The 12,518-nt window shown below is 40.1% G+C and overlaps 1 protein-coding gene across 4 annotated transcripts in view; it reads left to right on the forward strand.

Moving 5' to 3' along the window:
* Nucleotides 1-10,257, forward strand: part of lrp8 (low density lipoprotein receptor-related protein 8, apolipoprotein e receptor) — a 180,968-nt gene extending 170,711 nt beyond the window's left edge. The window contains exons 18-19 of one of the 4 annotated variants that reach the window (XM_044361433.1): nucleotides 1,990-2,180; nucleotides 4,287-10,257. In XM_044361433.1, the coding sequence (XP_044217368.1) occupies nucleotides 1,990-2,180; nucleotides 4,287-4,325 (230 nt within the window). In that variant the 3' untranslated portion in view covers nucleotides 4,326-10,257. Of the gene's footprint in view, nucleotides 1-1,989; nucleotides 3,005-4,286 lie in introns of those variants that run through there. The other 3 variants (XM_044361434.1, XM_044361432.1, XM_044361431.1) reach the window with 3 other exon arrangements.
* The last annotated feature ends 2,261 nt before the right edge of the window (nucleotides 10,258-12,518 follow it).

Consider the following 12,518-nt stretch of genomic DNA (forward strand, 5'->3'; position numbering starts at 1 on the left):
ACAATGAGAATACAAGTTCTCACAATCAAACTTAATTTATTCTATTAGCTTTGATTAAAATGAAAATCAAATTTTATGGAAATATTTCATACTTTCATGGCTAACCTAACTGAGAAATCAGCTGAATGTGCAAATGACCTTATAGTAGCAACATATGTCGCTAATTGAGATCTCTTTCATCCCTAATATTGAATAGTTTGATAAGTTATAAGAGCTCTAAAACATCGTAAAGCAATTTTTTTTCTCTTTTCATTCTCAACAAATGAGATATCAGCTCATTAAAACAACCCCCGAGACTATTAACCCTTCCTCCTCCATGCCTCATTCTGTCCTTCTGCCATTCATCGAGGCAGTAAATCCCTTCATTCTGCATTTTTTGGCAGCTTTGAAACATTAATTATTGTTGGAGGTCTACAAGGGCCGGATTTCTGCACCCCAGTTCTCCGCTCACATCCACTAATGCACCACGCCCACCCACATCTCCACAAGGGGAATCAGCCCAACAATGATAATCAGTATTTAGCCAAAGTCAGGCTGTTATGCTGCTCTCTAATTGGAGTGAAATTTTCTAAATGAGACAAAAGCTGATGTTTTTTTTAAACCAGTAAGCATTTAGAGAAGAACAAAGGAGAATCTGGGGTTTTCAGCCCCAGTCACACAGGGATCTCAAGTGCCCATCCAACAAAAGAGCAATTAGATGAGGCTTCCGTAGGGGATGCAGACTCAAGATCTCAAATGCTCCAGTCCCCCTCTATCTCTTTCCCGCTTCATGTTCCCCTGTCCATTCTCCTTCCCATCCAAAAACACCAGAATCAGGCAGTCTGCAGATAGGATTTAATTTTTCAGGCCAGGCTAGTGCAAAATTAGAAATCATAGCCCAAATGTAGCACAAGAATAATATGGTAATATGACAGTTAAGAAACATTGTTGGGTCCTTATCGCAGGCCTCAGGATTAGCATGCTGTGCTACATTGAAATGAAGAAAACTGGGTTTCAGTCTTTGAACATGCATGTACTTGTGTACCTTGCAGGTGGAGTTTATAGTATGTATGTATGATGGTGCATGCAGGCATTCATTGTTGTAGATAGTGCATGTGCATTCATGTTTATGTGTGTTTTTGATCATTCTGTAAGATTCAGACTGAGAGGGAATGTAAATGAATGTTCATATTCAGTATGAAGGCTCATTGTTTTTGGTTTAAACTATTAGCCACCCCTATCCTGATGGATCTTGTGATCAATTTAGTTTTTAGATGACAATAAATGGTATTTTCTGTGCAAAAAAACTGTAGCGCCTCTGCTCCTTCTCCCTGAAGGCTGATGTTTTATTTCAGTATTTTCATAATGTTCACAGAAGTGGTCTTAGTTTCAGCTGGGTTGGTCCACCTCCAATATAAAAACCTGGTAACAGGTTTTCACATTTTATGTCCTCATCCATTCAAAATTTGCACGTGTTCTGATGCAAGAAGACATTAATAACAGCAGTTTAGCTACAGTAAACAAGATCCTCTTGTGGCAAGCACTATTCAGAATATTCCTTGCTTATTAGAACGTGAAGAGAAGCCACAAATAAGCTGTTTAAGTGCTTTTAAGGCTTAAATTTATTTCCATTTATTTTCCGTTATTGGTATCTTTTATAGTTCAATTTTACCAGGAAACGTTTTTAAAAACGATCATCTTTTTGCTACCATATTATCACTTCTCTAATTTATTCAATGCCAACAAAATGTGGCTTCTCTAAAATAAAGAATTCTAACACTGTGTGACACTTTTTCCCCCTTATTTCATTCCCCTACAAATCTCTCTCTGCATGGGATTTTATAGGATTTTGAAAAATAAAGACAGAAAATAATGAGCCTTCAGTACATGAAAGAAAGTGTGCAAGACGTGTTTGTGCGTGTGAGTGCTTAAAGCGCCGCTCTGTGTCCCCTGGGCTGTGTTAACGCTCCCGCCGTGTGTTGTTGTTGTGTGTGTGTTAAACACATGCAGTCCCTATCCTTGCCACAGTGGTCATCGGATTGCTCTGCACCGGCGGATACCTGGTTTGGCGCAACTGGCGGCGCAAGAACACCAAGAGCATGAACTTCGATAACCCTGTTTACCGCAAAACCACAGAGGACGACGACGACGAAATCCACATCGGGCGACACAGCGAGTCCATCGGTCACGTCTACCCAGCAGTGAGTGGCAGCCACAGTCAGCCATTCATAGCGCTCCCTCTAGGGGGCGGCATCACAGACAGCAACTCGCACTGGTACTCAGGGGCACCAATGCTCTCCAGCAGCAAATGAGAGGAAAGAATCTTTGGAAGAAGATTCTTTGGGATATGGGAGGATGCGTAGGGATTTGCTAAAGCCCGTTTGTTGTACATGTACGCCTGGTGGAAAGAAAGAACAGGCCCGCACATGCACACTCCCACATACTCACGCATCATTTTTGCAGTTATCACTGAAAACACCAGTCATACACACATATTAAGCCCTGCACCAGTACACCATGTTCACAATTTATTCACTTTCATTGACCATAATCATACAGTACATACATTTTATCAACACACATCCTTGTCGCCAACCTGCCATCCCATTTTTTTTGTTAACATTCTGTGTGTTTTTCTGGTTGTTGAAAGTTTTTGTTTCGTTACTGGAAGACAAATTTTCTCCTGAGGGCCCCATTTGCCAACAAAACACATATCATCTGTTGGTTTACAGCAGCAGCTGATGCACAAGTTCTAATTTTTTACGAGTCACTAGACATCAGCAAGTATTTGACACAAGCTAGGAATTTTTTAGCTAAAAATCACAATAAAGGGTTACCCAGGCATTAAGGGGACATTGAGGCTTATGTAATTAATGCTGTCTTTATGCAGTGCAGTATGTGCATGCTTTATGGGGGGGTTTCTGCAGTGGCGTCTGTTTATTAGTACAACAGAGATGATTTTAGTGTTGAGATGTCTGTGAGGCCAAGGAACAGTAGCTATATAGTCACCTCAGAAGGCTGACTGACAGGAAATACAAATAAATTGGATTTTTAGAGTAGATAGTAACATCACGACACTCCTCTATGTGAATTTTATTTTTCTGTTACAGCTTAAATAAGACATAAAAGATAGAAAGGGGAGCACAAATCAGAGCCTAGGACGGTCTAAAATAGAATTTATCTCATATTCTACCTTGAGTGCAGTTGCAGAAGCGACGTATCTTCACATTTCATGAGTTGCAGACTGCCCTGTTGAGTTCCCATTGTTGCAGATGCATTTTTGAGAATCACTGTTTGGCTTGAAGCTGCATTTTCTAAAAGAGACAATGCCAGCTGTGATTTGGACTCAAATGTGCTTAAATGAACCAGCAAAAGAGGATGTCATCAGGGTACTTACGCCATTTAATTAATATATTTGTTGTTTTAGGTACAGGAGAGCAAGCAACGAAGGAAAGGGCAGCCAAAAAGGATTATGGGGGGGGATGGGAGTCTAGCGCTTTGATCGGTTGGCATGGTAACACAGATTTCTTTGTGTTGCTCCGGAGAGAAAGGAAGCAAAGAATTCTGGGTATCATTGGCATGATGACAGGCTGGAGACACACACTCACACACACACACACACACGAAACAGGTGCACGACTGAGTCATATTAAGATTCAAGGTCGAAGTAACCAACCACCCTCGGTGAAGGGCTGCAGGGAGGGACGATACTCTTTCTGGTCTCCCCGTTTTATTATCAGCTTCTGTACTGGTCTTTTTTATTGTCTTTCAGTCCTTTAACTTATTTTCCTCTGCTCTCCTCTCCTCTCCTCTCCTCTCCTCTCCTCTCCTCTCCTCTCCTCCTCTCATCGTGTTGTGGCAGCATGGCAACTCAGACAGCCAGAGAAATCAGGTTGGCATTATGTGGGCCAGATATTTGCAGCCGTAGGCAAGCATCCTGCATTTCTCACATAGGAAGAGCCAGAGAAGGAGGGAAGGAACAAGGGGGGAAATGGGAAAGAGGAGGAGAAGAAGAAGAAGAAGGTCAGGGAAAAGGAGGGAGAAGTGAAGACTGCGATGATAAGAAAAGGAGCAGGAGAATTTTTTGGTGTGGGTGGCATCTAGACTGGAATCTATCTCCTTTTCCTCTGATTTTGTTCCTTTGTTCTCTGTTCATCATGCCGCTGTGTTTCCTTTTCCTGTTTCCTATCTCATTTCTCTCTCTCTCTGTCTCTCTATGTGTCTCTCTCTCTCTCACTCTCTCTCTCTCTCTCTCTGTCTCTCCACCAGCCTACTGTGGTAACGGTCTTTTTATCTGCTGTTTGCAGCGCGTGGCACTCAGTCTGGAGGATGATGGCTATCCCTGAGGGGGGATGCAGCCTGCCCGCCCCCCACCCCACATCCACCCCCAACCCACCCCCAATCCCATCCTGGCCCCTCCTCTCACCACAGCCTCCACACCACTACAATGAGGCCAGTGCAGCGCAAAGGAGAAAGAGAAGGAGTCCTCATTTTGCCTCCCCTTTTAAGGAGCAGGGATGACATGTACATCTTGTAAATCCCCTTCTCTCTCCTACTTTCTCCACTGGAGTAACATTACTACCACTACTAGCCACTACTACTTCCTTTTAGTGCTAGTTTTTAGTGCTCGTGCTAGTAGCCTCTGCTCCACTCCTCTCTTCTCTCTCTGCCTCCTGTTAGCAGTAGTGGTGTGTAAAATGCTGCTCGATGATTTTGTTCGAACTAACTTCATTCGGCTGTCTCAGTGCACATTGTAAATACGAGGCTGTCTGGCCACCATGCAAGGGGAAAGAGCCAGCATGCAGTATTTTTAATTCCTCATATTATGACTCCTTATTTATTTGTATGTGTTTGCTGTTGTAAATATGAAATCAGCATCTCTCAGTGCACAGTGCTCAAGGTAGATTTTGCAAGGCTATAGTCGGCATTTTATTTTTTATTTTCCCTCGTAGTTCCCCTTACATCTTGAGTTGACAAGACAGGTGTTTTTTTAAAAAGGGGAATGTCACCCTTTATCACACCCAGCCCCTCAGATTCCCTTGACATATTTAGGCAGGCAAAGCTAAATATAGCCGAGGGGAAAGGAGAAAGAGAAAAATGATTGGGCTGTCTGCGTGTTTGGAGGTGATTTCGGGTTGAAAGAGCAAGGGAGGGTGCTTTCTGTTGAGAGAAATAGGAGGATTTGTGCCACCAGAGGGTAGTGCCTCAAGGCAAAAAGCAGCAGGGCAGAAAAGGCAAAGGATTATGGGTAATCCTCTCTCCTGGTATCAGAGGTATGCGCACAGTCGATAATGAACTTGGGATTGTTTGTTCATTTTCGGTCGGTGTGTGTTCCTCTTTGACTTTTTGTTTGTTTTGCATCTTCTGCAATCAATATTGTAGAGGTAAAAGCCCATTTCCAGACAGCATAGAGAGTTACAAAACACTTTCCTGTGGCTGTTTTGAGAAATGAGGCTCTGAGGTTCTGAGGTCACAGAGATTCAAACATCACATCTAGCATAAATAAACAAAATAAACTATTTTCTATTTCATTCAAGAGATTCAGAGGTTTTGGTTTTCATTATTTAAAAGAAAAAACAAAAAGACTGTTCAGGCCTGTCAGGGATTTGTTCTCTGTTGTTTAGTTGTTGAGTCTGTATACATTTAAATGGATAGTTGCACACCTTGGAATATAGAAATGAAGTATAAGAAAATAAAGTACAGACTGAAATGAAGAGCCAGTTCTAACATTGTGTAAGGCTTCTGATTCCCAATTAGGATAAAGAACAAACATCAATATATTAGAAGATTGATAGCAGTAGACACCTGCCAAGTGTGAGTTCTTATGTCTTTCCTATATTTTTAGCTATAAGAGCCTTTAACAATAATATACTTTTATGGGTATAGCTCCCAAACCATCACTTTTCCTTTGATTGGACATAACTTGTTTCAAAACCTAAACACAAGTGTTTGAACTAAAGCACCCCGTAAATATCGAACTCAATGTTTGCACAGCACTGCTTTTGGTGTTTCAGAGCCCTGTAACTACTGCGTCTTCACTTCTCCCTTTAACCGTGTAGCTGTGTGTTTCTAGATGAGATGCTGTAGAGAAAGAGCCCACATTTGTATTAAATCACTTCCTGCTGTCCCTGATTGTTCAGTGTGGATGTAAGTAGCCCCGTTTTGTATAAAAAGATGAGTAATACGCTAAGCCTTCACTGACTGAGCCAAGCATTGATTTGATTTGAAAGCTGGATATAGAGGAAATGTGTAAACCAGCGTAAAGAGCTGATCTTCCATTGGCTTGCCACAGACATGCTTCCAGCCCATTGAATCAGATGGAATTTATGCCCAGTGAATATTGCAATAATTGCTTAGAATGTGTTGTAATGGTGAATTACTAGAAGTCGTTATGACAAGTTAACATGATAGCTGTTGCAAGTTGTTGTGGCAAATTAACAATTGTCCTATTCTGGGTGTCATTTAGTCTCTACAGGGCATTTCAAAGTGGATAAGCACACTCATAATGCATTATATAAGATATAGAGCTGTTTTTGTGTGTCGGAATTATACATACAATACCGTTCTTCCATTCTTAGAATAACAAATATGAACAAGGGTTCGTTTCGGCTGAGCTTTGGTCTTTTTATAAACCTGACATATGGCTGAATAGCAAGCAAAAAAGCATACAGTATAATGCAAACATGAAAGTCTTCCAAAATAGACTCAGCATATGTATTCATACAACTATACAGGCAATTTGTGCACACAGTCAAAACACAGCTGATTACTGGTAGTTATCACTCATGGCTCACACTGTTTCCTGGAGAGGTTTGCTCAGTGTTAGATGCTCAGGTAACCGCAGGGGAGGAAGAGAGACGAAACAGACAGAGACAAAAGTAGGCAGGATATGACTGCCAGGATTGAGACTAAACCATATGCGAACAGGTCTGCACTCAGATGATGAATGGTGGGTCATTTATTCTTCCAGATTTCTGCTGATGTTGTCTCGCAGTACTCTGACACTCCCTCCCCTGACCACTCTCAGAAAAATGGTACCCTTCTCTTCCCACTTTATGATGCACAGTGGGTGATTTGTATACACTGTATTTGACAAGCGGTACGCTTGACAGGTAAATTGTAGTCCCCTCCAACATTTTCCCCAGCACGGCGCTCCCCCTACGCCTATCTAACGAATGAGGATTGAGCACAAGGGGGATGCCATCTCCCTTCATCTTAACCTTGTACAGATGAAGCAAAATGAAATGTGTTACACGGTGGGGGAGACTGTGACTCAGCTCAGCATGATCCTGGACTGGTTTGCTTGGTTCCTGCAGTGGTTTTTAGGCAGGATTTGGGATGGACATATATGAAACAGTTTAAATGGATACAGCTGCATTTTGATAAAAAATGTATAAATAGTTTTAATGTCATCAGGAGGTATGCTGGCTCATGGGAATTTTTATAGATGCTGACATTGTCTAAAAACCTCTCAGTACTAAAGAAAAGATTAAAATAACGATTAATAATGTATGTAAAGTGACAAGAAGGAAAGACGCCACAGGTCTGATATCTTTGTGAATTTAAGATTTGAGAAAAAAAAAATGCAAACCCTGGTCTGAACCTGCTCTACACCACACACTGTTGTTCGTGTCCATGTTTGCTTCAGGTGTAATGGAGTTCCATACTGAGGGTTTGCAGTTAGGAGAATAAATTGCTTATTTATTGAGGTGACTGAGCGTGGCATTGTAGAAAAGTTATCATTGCGACAGAGCAGCCGTCTCCCCAGAAGGACACGTAGAAAGTCCAGAGTGTCATTCATCATATGCGGTAATTGTCGTCGTAGTAGAGGGCATACTGTGACCGTATGCTTTTCTGAACACCTACTGATTGTTGTTCCATATTTACGGGGATCAAATAGGAGCTAATCAACGCTTTGAAGTCGGCGTCATCATAGTTTTACAATCAGTAAGCCCAATAAACAACAAGCTGCAGTTACATCTAGTATAATTTAATAAGTATAATTTTGAGCTCCCTGCCACCATGCTGAAGATGAATAATAATGCATTGTTTGCGTATGTTTGTGTTTAGGTAAATATGTTGAATTATTCAGTTATAATAATACAGGTGCTATGTTGTATAGGAAGGTGTGTCTCCAGGTTAGTTTTTTATTAATTATTACTTGAAGTCTTTTCAGTGTTAACGCAGTAGTTACTGCATTGGAGAACCATGTGCAACATGATATCTTGTACGCGGTTATTTAACACTAAGTAATGGAATATTCCTAACAAATGTGTATAGTAATAGGCATTTGACATTCACAACAGGTCCAACCAAAATCCATCCATAACAAGACTATTTGTGATTTATTTCATGAGAAAGATGTTATTAGCTGATCATAGAAAATCCTAACAGCCCTGATAACCCATAATCTATTATAATTGTATGCCGTAATCATAGCGTTCCTGATTTGTGCTCCCTGTGCATAACTTTCATTCCTCTCTGCACTCTTCTAGTGATCGTTCCCAAACAGAAAATCTGATCCATGCTGCTTTAACCAGGATGCACTGAATGCTCTCTAACATCTCTCACATTTCTCCACCGCTTCATTTTCTCATGCACTGTATCAAAAGTAACGCTACCTATGGGACTTCAAGTCTTTCTGTGCTTGTTATACTACTGAATTTTAGTTTAAAGAGCAAAGTCAGCTTTGCTTTATCAGTCCACTCATGTTTCTCTTGCCACCCCCATCTTCATCTTAGCCATCAACATCTTTTCTTTGGCAAGGGCTATCAGTCTTTGGGTAGACAGATACATACACACTGGACAAACGGAAAAAAACGCTGGAGGAAATAACCTGGAACCCCACAAATAACAAGAAACCCCCAGAGCTGGAAAAGAAAACCCTCTCCTGACTGTGAACCAGCGAACAGGCGAACAAGCATGCTCAGCCAAGAGAAGCTGCCCCCCCGGCTACAGTTTTGGACTGTGAAAGGAACCCTCATTGACTCTACTTGGCTGGCATTTAGCTCTTGTTGACCCAGTGACTTTCCTTCACCAACTGGTTCCTCTTATTATCATGTGGTTTTTTTGGACTGTGAGTCTGTAAGTGAGTTGTAGTTGTCACTCTCTCTTTCTCCTTGACAAACCATTCCCAGTTTCATATTTGATCTACTTGATGTTTGATTACTTGAAGGGCAGTGTTCAGTCGCCTACATTTTTCTACCAGTCAGTGTAAAATGAAGGTTTGGGGGAAGAAGACGGTGAAATCTGTGTATGTAAATCTTTCTATGGGTTGGGATGATGATATACAAGGGGCAACATTTTGATAACAACAGTACCGTCACAGGTTTGAACAATATTAACTTCAACAGGGAGAGTGAGGTGGGCAATCATTGCACACATCATCACTGATACTATTGGCTCCAGTTGTTTTGCAAAACTGTCTACCTGCATTTTTCTCAAAATGCCACTGATGTGTTATTCTCCGCAAGGAAATCTCAAAAACCATTCGGGGCTCTGTCCATTCCACAGCCATACGACAGGCATTTTTTTAACGCTGTTTGTTGCACAAAACTTTTCAAGAAGCCTTCTGCACTGTGTAAAGAGATAATGTTCTTAAGAGGGGAGGACAAAAAGGGGGTGGGGGGGTTGGTCCAATGGTACAGTCCAATGGTTTTGAATCATGATTTGTAAATACGTTTTCATACAGCAAAAACTTTTTGATAATGTTTTAAATGTATCTGTAAAAAAGATGTACATAAACCTCTGGGGTAAAAAGGAGTGTAGACTATATATGAATTTATTTGTACACAAGAGCACTGGATTTCTTTACTACTTGATTGTAACTAAAAATTAATAATCTGCCAAAGTGTTTTTATTTTACTTTTTCTCCTGTCTCTTCCATTCATTTGTGTTTTTGCTTTTTAACAGCATTGCAGATTTTTAGTGTTCATACTGTATTTAATTCTGTTGAATAGATTTTGTTGTTGTGTGTTTTTTAAAAAAAAAAAAAAAGAAGAGGGGTTATCATTTTAATTTATTGGTGCCTTGTTTTGTGCTCCTGTATACTTTTACTCTTTCTGTTTTTCTGTGTTACGTGTCTGCGGGAGGGCAAGGGATGGACTGGTGGGTTGGTGAGGGGAGGGGTGGGGGGTGAGTTAAAAACTTAGCAACTTCTGTACTTACATGGAATATCTGTACTGTATGCCAAAATGGTCACACTCACGTTTCTATGAAATCAAGCTGTTGATAAATATCTCTATATATTGATATATTAAATTTATAAAAACTGTCCAACCTTTAGTGTTGATGCTTTATTTTGTTTCCCTCTCTGTTGAATCTAAGAAACCTGGAAGCTGCCAAGTAAACATATTTAAAAGTAGTTTCAGTATTCATTTAAGGAATACATGAAGATTTGTAACTTTAACACTTAAGCATCCAAATTTCAGTCCCTTCAAATTCGGAGTGCTTTGAATTTGTCACCATCAATCAACATCACTAACCTACACTTGTATGCTTTTGACTGACTTAGAGTAAATCGGCTTGCTGTCAAAAATAATCGTTACCAGGCAACATACAAGCAACCCAGGAACATTGCTGTAAGAGCATATAGACACTGTGGTAACCATAGAGGAGTTAAAAAAGATGGAGAGATGCAGCTATTTTTATGAGGTAAGGCTAAATTTATGTATAGATAATCTTTCTGCCATTTGAATGTAATGTGCAGAGGTGATAGCATATAGCTTTTTAACATCAAAGTTCTGTACACCAACCCAAAATGGGTGTAGACTTGTTTATTATGGTCAAGTCAAGTTTTTTATACTGTATATAGCTCAAAACCACAAGTTTGTCTCAGAGAGTTTTATAATCTGCACAGGATCCAACACCCTTTGACCTTCAATAAGGTAAAACTCCACAAACCATGAGAGTGTACAATCTGTGCCAGATGATCTGGTAAGTATCGATATTAATGCAAAAATAAATTATGCAAAAACAGTTAATGTAGTTATTGGAGTCCAAATGTAACAAAATAAAACATTAATAGCTAGCTGATATATCCAGGTTTATTTTTGGAACTATTATTAGGTGAGCACCCTAAAAATGTTATATGTTCCATCAATTTTACTATTCACAGAATTACACAGAATACTTGGTAAACTACAAAAGACCATAGCAAAAGGTGGTTTGGGCCTCCCAAATCTGCTATTTTATTATTACGCTTTTAGCCTGAGGCACCTGTGACACTGGGCACTTCCTCCTGAATGAACTCTTCCATGGTACAATATACAATAGAAAAAATAAAAGTCAGTATGCACTCCCTCCCCCCATTAATATTTTCATCTGCCAGAATGCCACCAAATGCCCGAACCCACCCCATCATCTCTCACTTACAATGTGGAGGAAAGTGTCTCATATATTCCAAATCAACCCATACATAAGTCTTCTGGTATATGGGCTAACCCGAAACTCCTTGTTGGCAAATCCCCAGTTATATAGAGGGAGTGGGTGAATAAGGGCATTCATACCTTGGGTGACCTATATGTAGAAGGTGCCCTTAAATCATTTGAAAATCTTGTTGAGCAGTTTAATTTAGCTAATAATTAGTGTTGGAGATTTCTCCAGTTGATACATCTCCTTGTCAGCACCTCTGGCTCTATACATACTCCTCTTCAGGGCATTGACCTCATCATGGTGATTGTATGTATCAAAGAGACAAGACACGGGGCTTCTCACTATCATTATATGCTTATAAAGAAATCTGGTTACAAGACCACCACAGCCCTTAAAATACCGTAGAAAAGGATCTTGGGCTCCACCTTTGAAGAAGAGGAGTGGCATAAAATCATTGGGATTACCAAACAGGCCTCTAGTGATATCAGAATAAGGTTAAAATTCAAAATTCTTCATTGCTTTTACTGGTACAGACCATTTAGACCAGAATCTATGAGTACATCATAGAGATTGTGGGGGTAGATTATGAGTTCTGTCTTGGTGTATAAATACTTGGAAATCCTCAACCTATTAACCAAATTGTAACCACTAGCATATTGGATTCAGACTATTATAGTATTATGTATTATGATTGGTAAACAGATAATAATGAGAAAATGGAAAGCTGTAGGAGGCCCATTATTTCAGGAATGGATCTCAAAACTGGGTAAGGTGGCAGCTTTTGAGAGAATATCTTACAGCCTAATAAATGAGGTGGAAAATTACAATAATAAATGTGGAATGATTCTGCGGTTTCACTCACTACAGAAGTACCAGTGAACACACGTTTCTGAGTATTAGGTTGACTGATTTCGTTAAGTGCCGGGTTCATAAAATACACAGGTATGCTTGTATTGATATTTACTTGTTACAACATGTTGTTATCTGTATTCATAAACATACAGAGACATTTTCTCTGTAGTGTATTCAGCTTTTTGTTGAGACTGTTATGAATGCAGGAGGTTGGATATGGTGATGGCGCTACTGAAGGACAAATTATATTGACATTATTTAAACATTCATTTCTTAAGGACAGTGGTACTGTTGACATCTGACAAATTTACACA

The sequence above is a fragment of the Thunnus albacares genome, chromosome 9 (assembly GCF_914725855.1).
Source record: "Thunnus albacares chromosome 9, fThuAlb1.1, whole genome shotgun sequence".
NCBI lineage: Eukaryota > Metazoa > Chordata > Actinopteri > Scombriformes > Scombridae > Thunnus > Thunnus albacares.